At 36.2% G+C, this 17,876-nt stretch overlaps 1 protein-coding gene across 3 annotated transcripts; it reads right to left on the minus strand.

The window, feature by feature from the left end:
• Positions 1-9,299: 9,299 nt before the first annotated feature.
• On the minus strand, positions 9,300-16,382 carry LOC148969613 (uncharacterized). Of its 3 annotated transcripts, none has more exons than XM_089125915.1 (10): positions 16,301-16,382; positions 14,809-15,078; positions 14,321-14,380; positions 14,184-14,231; positions 13,761-13,924; positions 12,586-12,682; positions 12,059-12,409; positions 11,572-11,713; positions 11,302-11,426; positions 9,300-10,361 (listed from the first exon to the last, which is right to left on the minus strand). In XM_089125915.1, exons 1-10 carry the CDS (start codon positions 16,319-16,321, stop codon positions 10,038-10,040), a joined length of 1,602 nt encoding a protein of 533 aa, XP_088982041.1. In that variant the 5' UTR covers positions 16,322-16,382; the 3' UTR covers positions 9,300-10,037. The 3 variants fall into 3 exon arrangements, with proteins under 3 accessions (XP_088982041.1, XP_088982042.1, XP_088982043.1); XM_089125916.1 differs by lacking the exon at positions 16,301-16,382 and adding an exon at positions 15,450-15,623; XM_089125917.1 differs by lacking the exon at positions 16,301-16,382 and adding an exon at positions 15,519-15,615.
• Between the last annotated feature and the right edge of the window lie 1,494 nt (positions 16,383-17,876).

Consider the following 17,876-nt stretch of genomic DNA (forward strand, 5'->3'; position numbering starts at 1 on the left):
AAACGGGCTGTTGCCTGTTGATGTTTCTTAAATGTTCAACACAAATCAGAAGCTTTGGTGTGGAGCAATGAAACTGATCAGCGCATTCTCATCCTAGGGCGTCATATAGTGACGCTTTTGAAATTTCGTATAAATCCAACGCACGTGGCACCCTTTTAGCGTAGGTTCTGGGGTAGGGTTAGGGTTAGACCACTAGGAGGCGCCTTCTGGCCCATATATATCTGCGTCTCATATTGACGCTAAAGGGTGCCATGTGGATGTAGACGAAATGTCTTAAATGAGACTGAACTGATAGTAGGTGTTCTATTAGATTATGTTGTAATAATCCACGATAAGAGACAATTGTTCTATCAAAACTCTGTCACCACACAGACAAATGATATGTAGTTTGATTTTTGGATGGCTGAGTGTGCTATAAACGGATCACAGCAGCAGATGGAGCATAATTCACTCCAGATCATAGCATGTTTTTGAGAATAGTCCTTTATCAGAAGGTTGCATAAATTATGAGATTTGCCAAGGACAATAGCAATGGTGTGGGTGTGAATTTTAACATTTTAATGTATCGTTAAATCAATTGATGTATTCTGAGAAATATTATCCTTACTTTATTAGGTCTATTTTTAATAAAATATATACATGATGTGTTAATGAGTATTGGCTTTAATCTGCGGATGAAAAGTCCCTCTCTTATGGCCACTGTTGTGTAATTTGCTGTTTCCTATTATTCTTCAAGGCATGAATATGAATGGCACAAAAACTCCTGAGACAGGAATACCTCAAGCCAGAGGGAATAAGTTCTTGTTCTGTTATTGAAACATATTAGCTGCTTTCTTAGCTGCTGTTATAAGGAAGAAAAGCAGTGGCGAACAGCAAGATGCTCACAAGAAGCCTGAGTTATGCCTGTCTAGGAAAATGCTCCTGACTTTATTCTGTGTTCTCTGCCCCCCTCTATTGGTATTAGAGTGCATGTCACTTCACCATACTCAAAGGCAAAGGAATTTTTAATAGTGTTGTGTTAAAGTCCCCCTGTGGTGAAAATCCAGCTTTTAATGTTGTTTACTATCTATGTAGTTTTTTTTTTTTTTAAATTTGCTTTAAGACAAACCATTTGCAAAATCAGAAGTCAGCACCAGTGTTGAGTAATTTCTCCTTAAAACTGCAGTGAACCTCAAAAACGTGGTAACGCTGGTGTTTCTGACATCACAAACTACCTTGCAACCAATCAGGTTAATGTGTGATCGTCAAGAGTGGACCTCTGAACTGGTGTGAGAGAGTGGAGGGGGGCAAATTTGCATATTCATAGAACTGTGTATACTAAATGAGCCAATGGTGTTGAGTAACATTCAAGCTATTTTAAAGGTGCAGTGTGTAGATTTTTGAGGCATCTAGCAGTTTGGTTGTGAGTTGGACTAATGGTTCAGCCCACTGCTCACCCCTCCCTTTCGAAGAAGCTACGGTGGCTGAAACGGGACAAACGTATCGTCGTCTGAGACAGCAGAGAATAGCCAGAGTAAGCCGCAAGAGTGTGTAACATTGTCACTGTTTCTGTACCACAGTCCATTACCACATCATGGATAAAGTTTACAAAGCCATAGTCAGTTGAGGATCAAGCTGCTGATTGCCTCACGAATGTAACCAGCAAAATTCTCCCCACATAGCAAACCCATATTACAGCGAGGGAGAAGAAGAACCGGTTATTAGAGCCCTCCGGAGAAGATACGCAGAGTTTTTATATTTTGCCAGATGGCGGAGAGTGCCGCAGGAAGTCGAGCACAGTGACTAAATAAAACATCCGGTAATTTCCAAAATAAAAATATAGGCTAGTTTTCGCTTTTCCAACCAGAATAATAGTATTTGGAGCTCACGTGCGTTGTGAAACTTTTGTTTCACTTAATTTGCGGGTGTTTTTACTATTTGCATGCATTTTCTTTTATTTGCATGCGTTTTCTTCAGTTGCAGTGCGTTATGCTTTCTCGGCTACCGTAGATTTCCATCATGGGATCATTTTATGGATTTCATTTTAATGAATTAATTTTGTTTTTTATTTTAATTAAATTTTATGAACTCAACAGTTCGTAAACCATACTGTATTGCTAGAAAAATAAATTACCATTAAATAACCCTTTAAATGTGAAAGTTAAAGAAATAAATATGAAAATATTAACTAAAATATTAAATATGAAAACATTTTTTATTAATTCAACAGAATGAATATGAAAGTCAAAAATAAATGTGAAAATATTCACATTTCAAATATAACAAAATATTAAATAATTTAAATATTAAATATGCAAATATGTTATGAATTTAACGGCTTGCAAGCATCCTTTATAACCAGAAAAAAAGAACCCTTTAAATATGAAAGTATCATGCAATCATTTAAAAAATGTATTTAATTATAACCCAAGGTTGTTGTTTTTTTGGAGTCAAGAACACAAGGGTCCTATATACAGAACCCCAGTGAACTTTTTTTTCTAAGTGCAAAACAACAAAATACAAAACACAAAAACTTTTTGGAACACTTAAATGTTAGTGTTTATTACTTAGAATTATTAAGCGCAAGCAAAACCAGTAGTTGTTGCTCATCAGAGTTTTTATTTTTTTAGTTTCAATGTACATCATCAAACATTTCCATATTATTCTTATACAAAGTCTTGTGTCAACCTTCTTAACAGTTTCAGATGACATGTGACATGGCATGGGTGAAATGGATGGCACAGGGGACGTGGAAGTCACGAGCTGGATCACATGCTCACTTAGTTATTTCTTTGAACTCTGCTGCAAAAAAGAAATTAAAACATTTCTATAAAGATACATTTCTATACAATTTCTGTAGAAACTCCGAGTGGTACTTCAAAAGCACCACTGAAAATGATGTAGAACACTTACTAAATATGTGAAGTTTATAAACATTTAATGTTTTTGCAAGTTCAGATTTCATCATATGTGTTGGTTTAACTTACATAAACTGTCTAACTTCTTCCTTCACCCATGGTTGTGTCCAGTCAAGGCAGAACTCTCCTCGTTCAGTCTTAAAGCTGTTAAAGGGAGTGAAAAAGTTAAAACAGAAATCTAGCTTTAGATGCTGTTGATCTCTAATCGTGACAGGTTTTATTTAGAAAAGAACTGTGATTCTTACACGACGGCTCTCAGACATGGAGGATTATGTTTTTGTATCCTGAAACCGATGATGGGATCAGGAAACTCTTCTCGAGTTAGTCTTGAGACGGCAGTAGCATGAAGTCTCAGCATCTGCTGAGACTGAAGAACAAGGTAAACCTCAATATTCTGCATCAGATATAATAATAGACAAACAGTTTCAAGCACTTTACCTGTTATAGTCCAGATCACAGATGCAAAAAACACAACAGCCAAACTCCTCATGAGGATCCTTTGTGTCTCCATTGTCACAGTCGATCTTCAACTCTCACCGCTTGTGTCTGAGAGAATATATTCAAGACTCTTACTGGTTCACCATAAATAGTCAATAAAGCAGAACTTGGGCTACACCCTGTCATTCGCAAGCACATTTATTTTTGTGGATGATTACTTCTGGTTTCATGTTGCCTCTTAACAGTGAGAATATGACTATGCTAATACAGGCTATGTTGATTGCATGGGTATGGTCGTGACATGCTCGTGATTATAGTTAATAAAGTTTTAAATATGGGTATTTTCCTTATTCAAGCGCATGGCTTCACTTCAGAAGGCATCTATTAACCCCCTGGAGTAAAAGTGGAGCACTTTAATCATTGATTGATGCACTTTGGGCTTCAAATTTTCTCCAGCCATTTTGAGGGGGAATTCTTGCTGCCCACTTATTAGTATTTTGAGCGTCCCTAGTTAACTAGTAAAGTAAAACACAGTTCAACTAGTTAACTAGTGGGCATTTTGGCATTCACTAGTTAACTAAAGTTTAAAATGTTTTTACTTGGTAACTAAGGTCTAAATGGCCTGTATGTTCTTCTATTCTGGGCTTTTGTAAGCTTTATTGTCTTGGCCGTATGCACTATACTCAACTTTGGCACATTCATGGGATAAATGTATGCATGGATTACAACTGAATCTAATTAATTGTCATTATAGAGTCCCCAAAGGTTTGGGTACCTTGCTGAAATCGCACAGACATCGCACAGTGTATGCCCGCCTTAACTGGATCTGAAGATCCATCTGTAAAAACAATCATTGTACTCCGACTAATTGAATTAAGATATTCCTCTATTTTTGGTGCCACTTCCCACTTATCTTTTACCTGTAAAAAAACAAGCTCAATATTCATTTCAGGCAACACCCAATATGGTATTGTTAAACAACTTGTGTGCTCTAAAATACCTCCCTGATCCCTCCCTGATCCATGCTCATCTTCCCTGCCCACTGATTTATTTGACAAAAATATGTATTATATCTATTATTAGCTCCAGCAACCTCTTGTAACAGACACCTTACTGGGAAGGTATGATTACACCCACTAAATTTGACCCAGTACTGTAACCCTAAGTTAATACGTCTTAACCATAAGGGCATTTCTCCCATTTCAATGATTAGTGCAGGAACTGGGGATGTTTACGGCTCTCCCTTCATCTTGCTGGAGTTTTTATCTCCCTCTGAGTGATTGCCTCATCATCATCACCTGGGATAGCCAGGTGTTCCCCATGATTAGTGTTGCCAGGGTTGAGGAGTGGGGTGTCAGTGATATCATTACATTCCATTCACAATCACACTGACCTGACCAGCCCAGCCAGTCTGGAGAGTTTATCAGCATTGCCATTAACAGAGCTGGTTATGTGTTTTGACCATAAATTGGAAGTCTTGAAGAGCCAGGAACCATCTGGTGACTATAGCATTGCTGTCATTTTCCCTTGCCATTCACTATAAAGGGATGTGGTCTGTCACCAAGGAACAACTTCTTAGGAGATAATACCAGAGCTCCTTGACAGACCATTTTATGGCGAGGGCCTCTTTCTTGACGACTGCATATCGTTTCGGCAGGGGTAAGTTTTCGGCTGATCAACAAACTATGGATGTTTTTAAAATTCACACCTCTTTGTTTTTTATTGGAAGTAATTAAACTTGATTAAATGAATCAATGCTAATGCCCTTTTAAACAAACATCATGCAATGTATTAAAGACTACCAAGTAGATTTAAACCCAGGGCCGGATATAGGCATGGGCAAGGAGGGGCAATGCCCCCCCAAATGCCGTGACTGCCCCCCCAAACGTGATGGCATGCAAAGATCCGAAATTTAAAAAATATTTCAAGAAAAATGGTAAGAGAGCGCTCTCTGCTCTCTATCCCTCATTCAAATTAGCTACTGGTCGCAATCTCGCAAAGGCCGGTAGCGATGTTAATTTGTAACAAAACACACACGTCACGGAACAGCGACAGTGGCGTATATGGTAGAGCGTGTCATTCGTGAATGAGTTTTTGCGCTCGGACTGGAGTTCGAATCCGCCTTTTGCTGAACATGAGACTTAAAATCAGTGGTGTAGTCTAGTTTTTTGTAGTGAGTATACTGTGATATACCAGCAGCGCGCCCCCCCCCCCCCCCACCACCACCCATTTGCAAAAAAATTTTAAAACTTGTGTGATATTCCTTTAATGTTCTGTCTTAATAGATTTGATTATTATTATTTTATAAATTACATTTTACTATGCAATTTCTTTCATTATTCCATCGAGTTACTTTATTTATCTCTATAAACTGTTGTAAATTAAAGACATTTGAGCTTCTGTGTGTTGTAATAAACTATTATTAATATTATTAGGCCTACTTGAAGTACTCTGCTGTGCAATAGTAACATATTTCTTTTAAACTTTGACAGGTTGCATGAAGCAGGGGCGTCACTAGGTTTAGTTTAGGATCTAATGCTCACTATTAACCGGTTTCATTACATGCAAAAGGCAGGGTTTTATAATCACTGTTGTCCCAAATGTGAGGTAGGTTAGTTAGGGGAGTTCAGGGTTTCCCTGAGAAAATTTTTATTTCTCTGATCTACGTATGTGCATTTTAGGATGTTTTGAAGGCCAAAAAAATTAGATAACAGCTTTAAAACCAGTGGGCACTGCGCAGCTGATTATTTCTCTCTCCTCATCAGCATCACCCTCTTTTTCTCTTTGTTTTTATCTTGCCCTGTCTCTTCCCCTCCTAAAGATGAGCTGTGACTGATGTAGGCTTTTCATTTTTGTCTGTCAGTAAAGAAAGTAAACATGGGGTCAACTGATAAGTGGATTTTCCCTATGAATAATTTTTCTCGGACACGTTTATTCACTGAAAGCTACTAAAGTTAAGTTTATTAAATACATTCAAAACATATAGGCTATTCATTATTGATCTTATGACTAATACAGGGCCGTAGACAGGGCTTTATAATCAAAGAGGTCCTAAATTTGAGGTTGGTGCTTCAATTTTTTTTATTTCTTTGATGTGCATTTCAAGACGTTTGAAGAAAAAAAGAATAAGAAATAGCTTTAAAACCATGTCAGTGGGCAGTAAATTCTCTCCCCCTCCGAAGGCTGAGCTTTTTTAATGTAATAAAGGCTACAATTTTTATTATATTCTCAATATGTACACATTCGTTATTAGTCTTGTGGCTAAAATGATGAAAACGGCTTTGTTAATGTTTCTTGTCCCCTCGCAATGACAGTAACTTAAACTATTAAATTGCATGAGTCACGTTACAGGCCTATTTATTTCACTTCTAAATGGCGAAATTACACAAAACTATAGTTTGCCTGATTATTTTTTTGTCATTCGTTTAACATTCATGACCTAAAAAATGTAAAATATGAAATGTTAAGTTTAGCCACTTAACTTTACATCTTTTCTCGCACTTGCCTGTAAACTGAAGCGTCGAGTCACTCTGCTGAAATTCGCGCTCAGCAGCGTCTTTGAAATAAAGCCCGCCTACTTTGATTTGATTTGTCATCTCAAATATTCTGACATTGACGAGCAGTGACAGACCAATGAGGCTCAGATGAACACGAACACACAAACACACCCTGCGTCCTCTGTTTTTGACGTGCTCGCGCGCTGAATCTAATAAGATTAGGGAACACGAAATTCTGTCGCCTTACGTTTAGGGGGGCTGATGTCGTAGGAAATTTATTTCACAAAACGATGTTGTTACGAATCCTCACGCTTTTTAAAGTGGGCATACGGAGATCTTTGACATTTCCTAGTGGGCATACGCAAATCCTTGACATTTTCTAGTGGGTATACGGCGTATACCTGCACTCTTAAAACAGATGTGTTAAAAACAACACAACCTGTGTTATATCTTAACACACCTGTGTGTCTAGTTAAGGACAACACATTTTGTGTTACTTTTAACTCATCCAGTGTGTTATTGTTCTTAACACAGGGAGTGTGTTAAAATATTTAACACACTAATGTGTTGTAAATCACACAATTTGTGTCATAAATGTGCTATTTTTGACCAGTTAAAATGAATGCAAAACAATAAAGCTTTTTTTAAAATAAAAATTCTTTATTTACAAAGTCAACATTCACATGTCATTTCAATTTTCATTAAGGCATTTTTTAAACAATTTTATATCTTGGATTTACAAATAGGTTTTCATTGTAGGAAATTATGTGAAGTGGTTTTACATCAGCAGCATTGCTCAAATTAATCATCCTGTATTCATTTGTTCTTTTGACCGCATAAGCATACAAGTGAGGGTGAAAGTACATTTGACATAGGACTCTAAGAAAAACTAAAACAATCTCTTTTTCTAATTGTGGAACTATGTGTAACACTTCACCAAAAAGACGCTCTCCTCTTTCATCATAGTTTAAAGTAAGTACACAGCCAGTTTGAAAAGTCTGACCGAACATATCAACAGAATGAGAAACATGAACAGTGCTACATGCGTCAAGTTCATAGCCAAAGTCTTTCATGTTTTCAACAAACAGAACACTTTTTTCCAAAGACCCAACCATGACTGGAAAAACATTTGGGACAGAAATTTTTTCAGTTAATGGACTTCCCAGTTTCCAATGAAACATAGTCTGAACCTGACTCTTGTAGGCTAATGTCTTGCTTATATTTACAAAATTACATACAACTTGTGCTTGTCTTTTTAGAGGACCATGCTTTCCCTCAAATCTCATGCACCAAAATTTAGACAATGGGCCAAATTTTATCATCATTCGCCAGTAATGAGTCATAAAATGATGCTTTGGTATTAATGATTTGTTTGGATATAGAGTCTTAAACAAATTATGGTGATCAATAACTAGCTGCTTTAAAAAAACAGCTAATCCTTTGGTAACGACTGGTGCAAAAAGTATACTACAAATTTCCTTAAGCAGAAGGAACAATTTCCAGTGACTCTCACCTTCACTTATAAAATTTCCAATAAGGAAAGGCAAAAAAAGTATGAGACACCACATTTGACTGGCATTTTGCTTAATGGGGTTCTCTGATGTTCTTAAATTATGAATGGCACTAGGCTTGTTTTTCGCATTTGTCACACCATAGTCAAAGCTTTTCATACGGTCATTCAACTGATCTAAAGTGAAAAGTTTTTGCTCATAGATGAAATGTTGTAACATTAGTTTGATCTCGAGTGGAGCCACACCCTCTAAAATGTCATGCATAATGTCAACGCAGACATTATCAGTAATATGAAAGTACTCTAGAGAGTTAAGGCAAGAGTCTGCTTTTATGCCTGTTAAACTAGGATTTTTCAGCATGACATGTTCATTGTAATTAACTTCATTGCGCAACTCTAAACAATCGTCATCAAATATACTCTGCATTTCATGTTTGTCAATCAGACAGAAATGACAGGATTTGTTGGCTGCAAAACTCTCCAAATATCCGCCAAGTGAATGGCAGGCCAGATTATCAGCAGTAAATAAGCATATTGTGCCAAATAACACTGAACTTTGGCCATTTACCTGAACTTCTAACCCTCTGGTTTCAAGAAGTTTAATATCATCCAACAATGGCTCAAATATTTTGTTGAAACCATAAACTTCTCTGTCAATGGAATTAAAAAGCAAACATAGATGGATGTTTTCAAGAGATGAGTTAAATCTAGAAGGTAAATTCCTCAAACAAAAATAAACTGCTCCCATTTTGTGAACTTTGGTTTTAGAGCCTAAAGGATTTGTTGTTTCAAAATCATCAAAATAAAGTTGAATTTGTAAAGCTTGAGGAAATCTACTGTACAATTTGTGATTTTTAAAATGTGAGCCATCACAGTAGTCACGCAATTTACCATCACTTTCAGTTGAATCCACAAAGAGCTTTTGCATTTGTTCATTGTCAAAAAGAAACTTCAGGGTATCAATAATAGATATGTATTGACATGTATCTGCTATTAACACTTGAGTTAATTTACCTTGCTTTCTTGCAGTGTCACCTCTGTTTCCAAGGAAGATTTCTGTTGGCTTGACAAAAGAGTGGTTTTCAGCAAAATACTTGGTCATTTTGTAGGGGGTATCAACTTCCTCAAACATATTTCGTCCTCTTTCAAAATCTTTCATCAAAGTCTGCAATTCATCATTGGGAACAGAGTAACGATTAAGCAGAGATGTGGTTCTCTCTTGTAAACAGTCCAGAGTTTCACAGAGAAGTTCTTTTGTGCATGTGATGCTTCTTTGCACATCGGTCAGGGTACAATTTGAAGAGGAGTACATTTTTGCAACAAATGCTGCTGCACAGCTTTGGAAGTCAGAAGTGCTGCAATTACTGGAGCCATCAAAATAAGTCTCTAGAACATCAACAGCAGGAGAGCAAGATGCAGCAGAGCAAGATGCAGATGAGAAGTTCTCACTCATGCTAGTGTCAGAATCTTGTTCTGAATGTACTGGGTTTGCAGCTTGAGCATGTTCTCGATTTAGATGTTTAGCATAAGAATTGAAGTTATGGTATGTTCGTTGACAGTTGTTCTGACTACAAACAATTGTATAATCCTGTCCATCAGAGAGTGCATGGACATGCCTAAGATGACTTAAAAGTTTCCGGATGTCTTTTGAAGTTGATTTTTTGCACTTCGGACATATGTACATGGCGGTACCATTTAGGAAAGTGCTTGAAGCTTTGAAATAAGCTCCACAACTTTAGATCTCTTCCCACCAGTGAAAGGAATGTCATATACATTTTCAAAGAAATTGAAGACAGATGTGAGTTGGGCAGGATATTCTACATTGCAAACCCAATACATTTTAAACAGCTTGTCGATGGCACACGTCAGACTGTTATCCTCAAGTGGAATGGTGACTTTGTCATTCTCAGCCACGATGATATATTGTGCTGTAGAACTTGGAGCTCCTATGCAGACAATGCGGGGTTGATGGCTCTCCACCATAGACGTATCCAAGAGACTGGAGATGCTGGTTCCAGCCTGTAAAATAGAAGTACATTTTATAAAATAAATTTTTTGCAACAGGAATACTGCAAAAGTCAGACACTAGGATTTGAACTTGTACTGCCAGATCTGAGAGGTTATAAGTGCTGACTAGACATTGTGCAGCGAAACTTAAGTAAAGTCCAAAAGTAAATGTCGTAAACATTTGTGTATCTCATTTTCTTTGTGTAAATCAGGGTTTCCGATGTCTGGTAATTACCGGACATTGGCTGGGAAAGAAATTAAATGTCAGACAAAATTAAATATTTCCAGTTTAAGTGTCAGATTAAAATTGCCTGATAATCCTGCTCCCCCAACACAATCTGAATTTGAGAATTAGCCTAAAATGTAAAAAGGAAAAATACACCGACAAATCAGAAGGATCAGAAATATGAGAAATAGTCCTCAGATATCATGTCTGTAATTTATATCAAAACATATGACATTAATTCGATTTCAACAGTTTAAAGGAAGTTTAAAGGAAGTTATTACTCCACCACGTGTGTGACATCATAAACCAACATGGTTAAACGACCAGTTTGCGACAATATGGTTTTTGGAAACAGTCGTGAATAGCTAGTTGATTTCTTCAAGATGCATTGTACTATGGTTGTGAAGCAGCGAGTTACGTTGTTGTACGGGAAACACACCCCACCATGATAAACTAAACAGTCACTACTGTGACCAGCAAAAATATCCTCCCCTGGATCCTAATGCCCATTCGGTAATAAATAAAATGAAAATACACAAATAACCTTAAGACACTTGGAAAAAATGAATTCAAAAACATTTGCAAAAATGCATGCCTAAACAAAAAATTAAAACAGTGTAGTTTTATGTAAATCGGTCTTATAATTTAATAACATCACAAAGTGCTTGTACAGAAAACCGAAAAACAAAAATAAAGCTAACATAAAAGGACAATTAATTTGCTTACTGGCTTAATGTCCAAAAGATAAGCAAGGGCTGACTTTGTACTGCATTTGGCCCATCCTTTGCTCCTTCCTGACGCAGTAGGGGGAAGCAACGTAATAAGAGTTTGAAGAGCTCTGTAACATGAATCTGTAGCATGATGGAAAAACACAAAACATAATGACATTTTTCATGGTTGGTATAATGGCTGAATTTAAACTATCTAAACTACTAAAAGTAATGGTGTCCACTGAAAGAAAGACAACATTTTGACAGAACGAACAAAGTAGCCTACCTTCACTCTCATTGTCAGTTGGCATGACCAGAGGGTTTTTCACTGTCGAAATCTTTAGCAATTTTGGAACAATGTTTCCTTCCCATTTGCGAAGAAAGAGGTCAACCTTCCCAGGAAACATTCTTCCAAACTCAGTGTCAAGCTACAACACAGGATAGAATGCACAATTACAAAACTAATGTGTTTGCTTCACAAATATTGAGTCTTATATATATATATATATAATTATATATATAGTATTATGTATATAGCAGTATTATGATTTTAACTAAACTGAATGAAGAAAAATAAGTGGTGGGGATTAATTGCATAGATTAATTTTTCACCTTAAGACTGAAAATCTTATGGAATCTTATGGAAAAATCTTTATGCAATACTAGTATAAAAAAACAAAACAAAAAAATTAGTATTTACCAGCCATGTCCCTTGACAAGTCTATTCATACCTATAGCTATAAGGAAAAGCCAAGCAAAACACAAGTCCTTACCAAGTATGGCATGTCTACAAATCGAGGATATTGTTCAAAAATCTCTTTCACTGTTGGAGACTTGTTTGCGACCCATAATCTGCGATTATTGTACGTTTTCTCCATGCCAGATTTGATGGTATTGAGGTTTTCTGGAGATGGTTTCATCCTTTTGATCACAGTCGTCCACTCCCGAGAGGAGTCCTCCTCCCCTTCAGCAGTTATTTCCAAAGTTATAGACACTCCAGAGGAATCACTGATTCGACTACGTTTGCGCTGGTAGCGACGCTGATCATCATGAAGTTTCCTCCGTAGATTCCGAAGTCTCATCTCAATAAATCCACTGTGGGAAACTGGGTCATAGAAATGTTCCTGGATGAAAGGGGGAGGATAACAATTACAACTTTTACAAGAACCCATGTATGATGAGCAAACCAGCAGAGTGTATGTACTTTTGGTGTCATGCAACTAATTTAAAAAATAAAACCTGTATCCTTTAAAAAATTGTATCCTGTAAACGAATTAACATACGACACTTAGCAACTTACAAATCCTTCATTCTCTTCTCCCATCTTGATCTTCAGAGAAGGAAACAGCGTTACCATACTTTGTGCCAACATCCGTTTCTCTTCATTAGAAGGGTAACTATAAGCAAAATAAAGACATAGTATGGAAGAATTACCCAATTCAACTCATGCATAATACATTAAAATAAAATTCAGGAACAAAATTCAGTAATTTTCTGAGTTTTTTCCCGAAGTATGTTCAAATTATTAAAGGTGCCCTATAATGGTTTTTAAAAATATTTTATAATGTCTCCTAGGTTGCCCTTATTATGTTAGTATGCTTTTTAGATCAAAAATAGTCATTTAGAAATAAGGCATTTTTCCTAGCCTGATTTTAGCCTCTGATCTAAACACTCTGTTTGAAGGGGCGTGTCTGCTGTGCGTAACCGGCCTCTGCTGTGATTGGCTGACATGATTGCATATGAAATAGCTATGTATTACATGTGAAACTCTCTCGAATAATTTTACTACAGCTATTATAGGTTTTTACTATTACAGCCATCGAGATTAACGAATCGTGAGATGTTTTTGAAGTATTTAGATCTATTCCCATCACATAAAATGTTGCTGTGTTGAGCAAGCAGAGGACAGTCTGTCGATCACGAGGATGAAGATTTTATCATTGCAATGCAGTTTCTGCGCTCTCTAGTCTAATGCTTTTTCACCAATGCAAACACGATCATTTAAATACAGTTAGAGCTTCGTTGTGCAGTGTAACGTGCGTCATTGAATTCATAACGAGTTTGGCAAGTGTCCAGATAAACTCGCGCTGTGTGGAAAGATATTGATCGCTTTTTGTATATAATTTATTCACAATTATTATTATTTTGTTCATCCTTCTAAAAGAAACGATGTGAAGTCCCTGGCTTGACTTACTTATGCATAAACAGTATTGAACGATTTTGAGGTATTATGTGGAGATTCGCCTGTTTTTCAAAAACGAGATTTAAGTAAGAAGGAGAAAACAATGGTGTTTGAGACTCTCTGTATGTCATGTCCATGTACTTAACTCTTGTTATGTAACTATGCCAAAATAAATTCAATTTCACATTTTAGGGCACCTTTAAAAGTAATCAGTGTGTTTTCAAAGTATTTAACATCTTTATATGTCATCACATTCACAGGTGTTGTAATCAATTTCTCAACAGTAAACTTACAATCCACTTTGTTCCACCAGCCCACTGACTCCTATCTTCACAAGGAGCTTTCTTGATGTCTCTGAAAGCATTCCTGAAGCTTCATAATCCTTAAATATACTCAGACCTTTGCTTTCAAGTAGTGCTCGCATTGTGTCTACATCAAGTATACTATGTTGTTGATGCTGGAAATATGAAAAGCACAAAGTAGTTCTTATTAGATGAGTTAGTGATTCAGTTAATCCAAGTCAATCATATGTATTGCTCTGAATGAATCAGCAGTTTTAAATGAACTGATGAATGATTCACCCATTAATACAGACAGTCAACATTTACAGGCAAAATGTACAGATGTACGGTACATGTGTACAGACTGTTAGTTTCTGTGGAATGCGCAAAAAATTCTGTATTCATTTATATATACAAACCATTATATATACAAACCTTCTGTTGACTACTTGGACCAGCTTCATTCGTGTTCTTTGGTGTAACCTTCCAAAAAAAAAAAAAAAAAAGCCAGTTAAAATATGTTCAAGTATATTACTTGAAATTATGTATATGAAAGTCCTCCATTAACATACATTCTCTTGATGACTTGGACTGGCAGCATCTGCATCCAATTTTTCATCCTCAAAGGACAACTAATGTACCAAGAAGTTCAAAAAAAATATATGAAATACAATGAAACTGCATATATTCTTGTTATGTACAAAAAGGTTAAAGTAATCTTTTACCAATGGATAAGTTGAATTTTAAAAGTTGTCTATTTCTAAATCAGGAATACAATGAAACACAAAAGTTTGATGTGTAATACTGTAGGGAAATGCTGAAGCATTATATGGTAGATGATGATACAAGTTTTCAATTGCTACTATTCTCTACCATGCAAAACATCATCATCCCACACTATGTTTGAATGGAAATGCCACTTGAATGGTTTCATGCTCAAAATTGAAAAGCAATATTACTTTTTTAATGCTTAAGAAAAGTACAATAATACTGGAATCTGTATGCATGACACACAGGTAATGTATTAGAAGTTAAGTTACTGAAAAGTGAAATTACATACCAATGCATTTGATCCACTTCTCTTAATCGACTTAAAAAAAACTTGAAACTTGTCCAAGGCTTCCACTTTCTCAGTTAGGTCAGTGTCAATAAATTCATTAAAATCAGTGTTAAATTTTAAAATCCGGTGGTACTCTGCAGCACAGGGGAGGAGACATTTGGAAGCATCAATTATTTTTGCTGCACTGTTGAGATGCTGCAATTTTTTGCATATCTCCTTTTCATCAAGTAGTACAGTCACTAGTGTTTTCGGAGTGTCCTCCATTTGAAGCTGCAAAGGGGCAAACAAAAACACCAATCTGTTTTATATAATGTTACATATACTGATTAAGCATAGTATTCACTTTAATAATGTAAAAGAGTAGTTAACAAGCAGTGTAAGAACGAAGAATATCTACTTATTAGCATAAAACATCAAGCTAGCATAATAATCACAAGAGTCACATAAGTTAACACGCGAAATCCGATCATTGAGACAGAGGCATATGTCCTGATATTTGAATCGATGTAGCTTGAAACGGATTTCATGTGCTTTTTGGACTGACAATCTAAACGTAGCTGGATAAGAAATAGAAAGAATTGCAGTAACGTTACGGGCTAGAAAAACTAGCTCGTTCGGACCTTTACACATATTGATATTACCTTTAGTTTATCAAAATTTTGCGCTCTCTCCTGCTTGATAAGTCCTTCTCTATATTATTTCGCACACACCACGTGTTTTTTTCTGTATTTTGTATGTGAAACAATGTGTTCTGTAGTAGATGAACAGTGCAATCCATGCTGTTGTTTACATCCGAGTGCCTCCGTAATGGCCGCTCATCCGGGTTACCTCCCAGAACGTGACGTCGGTGAAAACCCTCTATTACAATGCACTTTCAAACTTGTGTTGAGGACAACACATTTTGTGTTACTTTTAACTAAACAATGTGTTATTCTTGATAATTTTACACACCAATGTGTTATTATTACACAATTTGTGTCAATGACGTAACGTACTAACGTTAGTTAATCAAATTTTCAACTTTACCTAGATAAATCATGTTAATCTTAATAGTATACATTTAACTAAACATCAATAAATTCTGTTGATTGATAAAAAGAGGCGACAGATGAAAGTGGGGACGTTCGCACTAGCAAGTTAACAGTAACGTTAGTTTGTCAAACTCGTTAGCAGCGTTTTATCAGATGCCATTTGCAACAAATAAAACAAAGAAAAAACAATCGTTAAAAATGAGTTCTCTCTAGAAAGTGAGGGACAATACCAAAGTCTATGAGGCGAAATAAAAATCATTTGTGAAGCACTAACGTTTACTATCAGATGCCGTTCGCGCCTTGCTCAAGTTCAAGCCTCTCGCGTCATCGGAAAATAACGGTAAACTGTAGAGGTCGCCAACTAAATGCACATTTTACCGTCTAAAAACACAACAACAAATAATACAATACATTTGTCAATTTATATTTAACAATTTCTAATAAAAAATCAATAGAATTACCTGACGTGTGCATCGAGTCATCCATCGATGGAAAATGGGCGCGAACTTGCTTCCTGAGGCGAAGAGTGACGTTGCAGCAATGTGATTGGATGATAGTTAACACATATTGTGTTGGACACACTGTGTTGTTTCTCTCTCTCTAATTCTTTTTTTTTTTACACATGATCAACTTAAAATCACACAAAATGTGTTAGAATAGCAATAACACAAAAAATGTGTCATTAATTAACACATCCTTTATGAGAGTGTGCGTATCACGTAGACTACACCACTGCTTAAAATGTATGAACTAACATGAAGGTCTCTAGCGTTATATTTTGCCAATGAACTAAAATCGAAACCATGATATGGCTTTTTGTTTTCATAAAAGAGCACAAGACTTTAAGAATATGCATTCTGTTTGCAAACGTGTGCACTTTGCTCACGCGATCAGCTGGTGTTTGTTTCCCCCTAAATACAAGTTTAAGGTTTATTTCTTGCAAGTGTAGAAATAAGGACAAAAGTATTTTAATTTTCCTATATTATAGTGTAATGCAGACTAAAATAGCCTACACATTTAAAATATACATTTTCATATAGTAGCCTAAATAATAGGCTATATATGGATTTTACGTCATAGAAATAATTATATTTAAATCGTTATTACATTATTATAATAATTGTTTGGCATCCTAAAACACCATTGATAATGTAATGTGTAGACTGAGACTCTCATAATGTTTGAGCCCTTAATGTTTGAGCCCTCTTTATTGTCATGATATTGTCAGTGCTTTATCTTTGTTTAAGGAGCAGTTCATGGGTTGAAGCTCTTAATTTTGATCTCTCAAAGAGCACGAGACCCCATAACAACAGGTCTAGATATGGATGGACGCATTTGTTAGGACTTTTGCACAGAAAAGCAGACGACTGATGCTAATGACTGATATAAGCTGTGTACAGAGCTAAAGAAATTAAAACAAACAAACAAACAAAAAAACCCAAAATAAATAAAAAAGATTGAAATAAAAAACGAAAGGACACACAGACAGACAGACAGACAGACAGACAGACAGACAGACAGACAAGACAGACAGACAGACAGATGACAAAAAAAAAAGAAAGAAAAAAAGAAAGATAAATGCAGCCTCAACAGCGCACAAGACAGTGTCCTATTTGTGCCGGTCCCAAGCCCGGGTAAATGCAGAGGGTAGTGTCAGGAAGGGCATCCAACATAAAATCAAATGGATCAAAGGAGCTGATAGATTAGGGCTGGACGATATAGGATTTTTTCATTTCACAATATATATTTTTTATATATATTGTGAAATGATACACCCCCCCCCCCCCCCCAAAAAAAAATAAAAAATAAAAAATAAAGACTTGCTGCCCCCCCTGATATTCTACCTGCACCCCCTAGTGGGGCTGGCTGAATCCGGCCCTGATATAAGCTGTGTACAGAGCTAAAGAAATTAAAACAAACAAACAAACAAAAAAACCCAAAATAAATAAAAAAGATTGAAATAAAAAACGAAAGGACACACAGACCGACAGACAGACAGACAGACAGACAAGACAGACAGACAGACAGATGACAAAA

This window comes from Pimephales promelas, chromosome 22 (assembly GCF_988280905.1).
Source record: "Pimephales promelas chromosome 22, fPimPro1.hap1.1, whole genome shotgun sequence".
Lineage (NCBI taxonomy): Eukaryota > Metazoa > Chordata > Actinopteri > Cypriniformes > Leuciscidae > Pimephales > Pimephales promelas.

What these genes read in the sequence shown, in the direction of transcription:
- LOC148969613 (XM_089125915.1), bottom strand. Translation starts at nt 16,321, where the DNA reads ATGACTCGATGCACACGTCAG. An exon ending in GAAGTGGATCAAATGCATTG is followed by an intron (nt 14,381 to 14,808) that starts GTATGTAATTTC and finishes TTGGTACATTAG; the next exon opens with TTGTCCTTTGAGGATGAAAA. An exon ending in CTGGTGGAACAAAGTGGATT is followed by an intron (nt 12,683 to 13,760) that starts GTAAGTTTACTG and finishes TTTTGCTTATAG; the next exon opens with TTACCCTTCTAATGAAGAGA.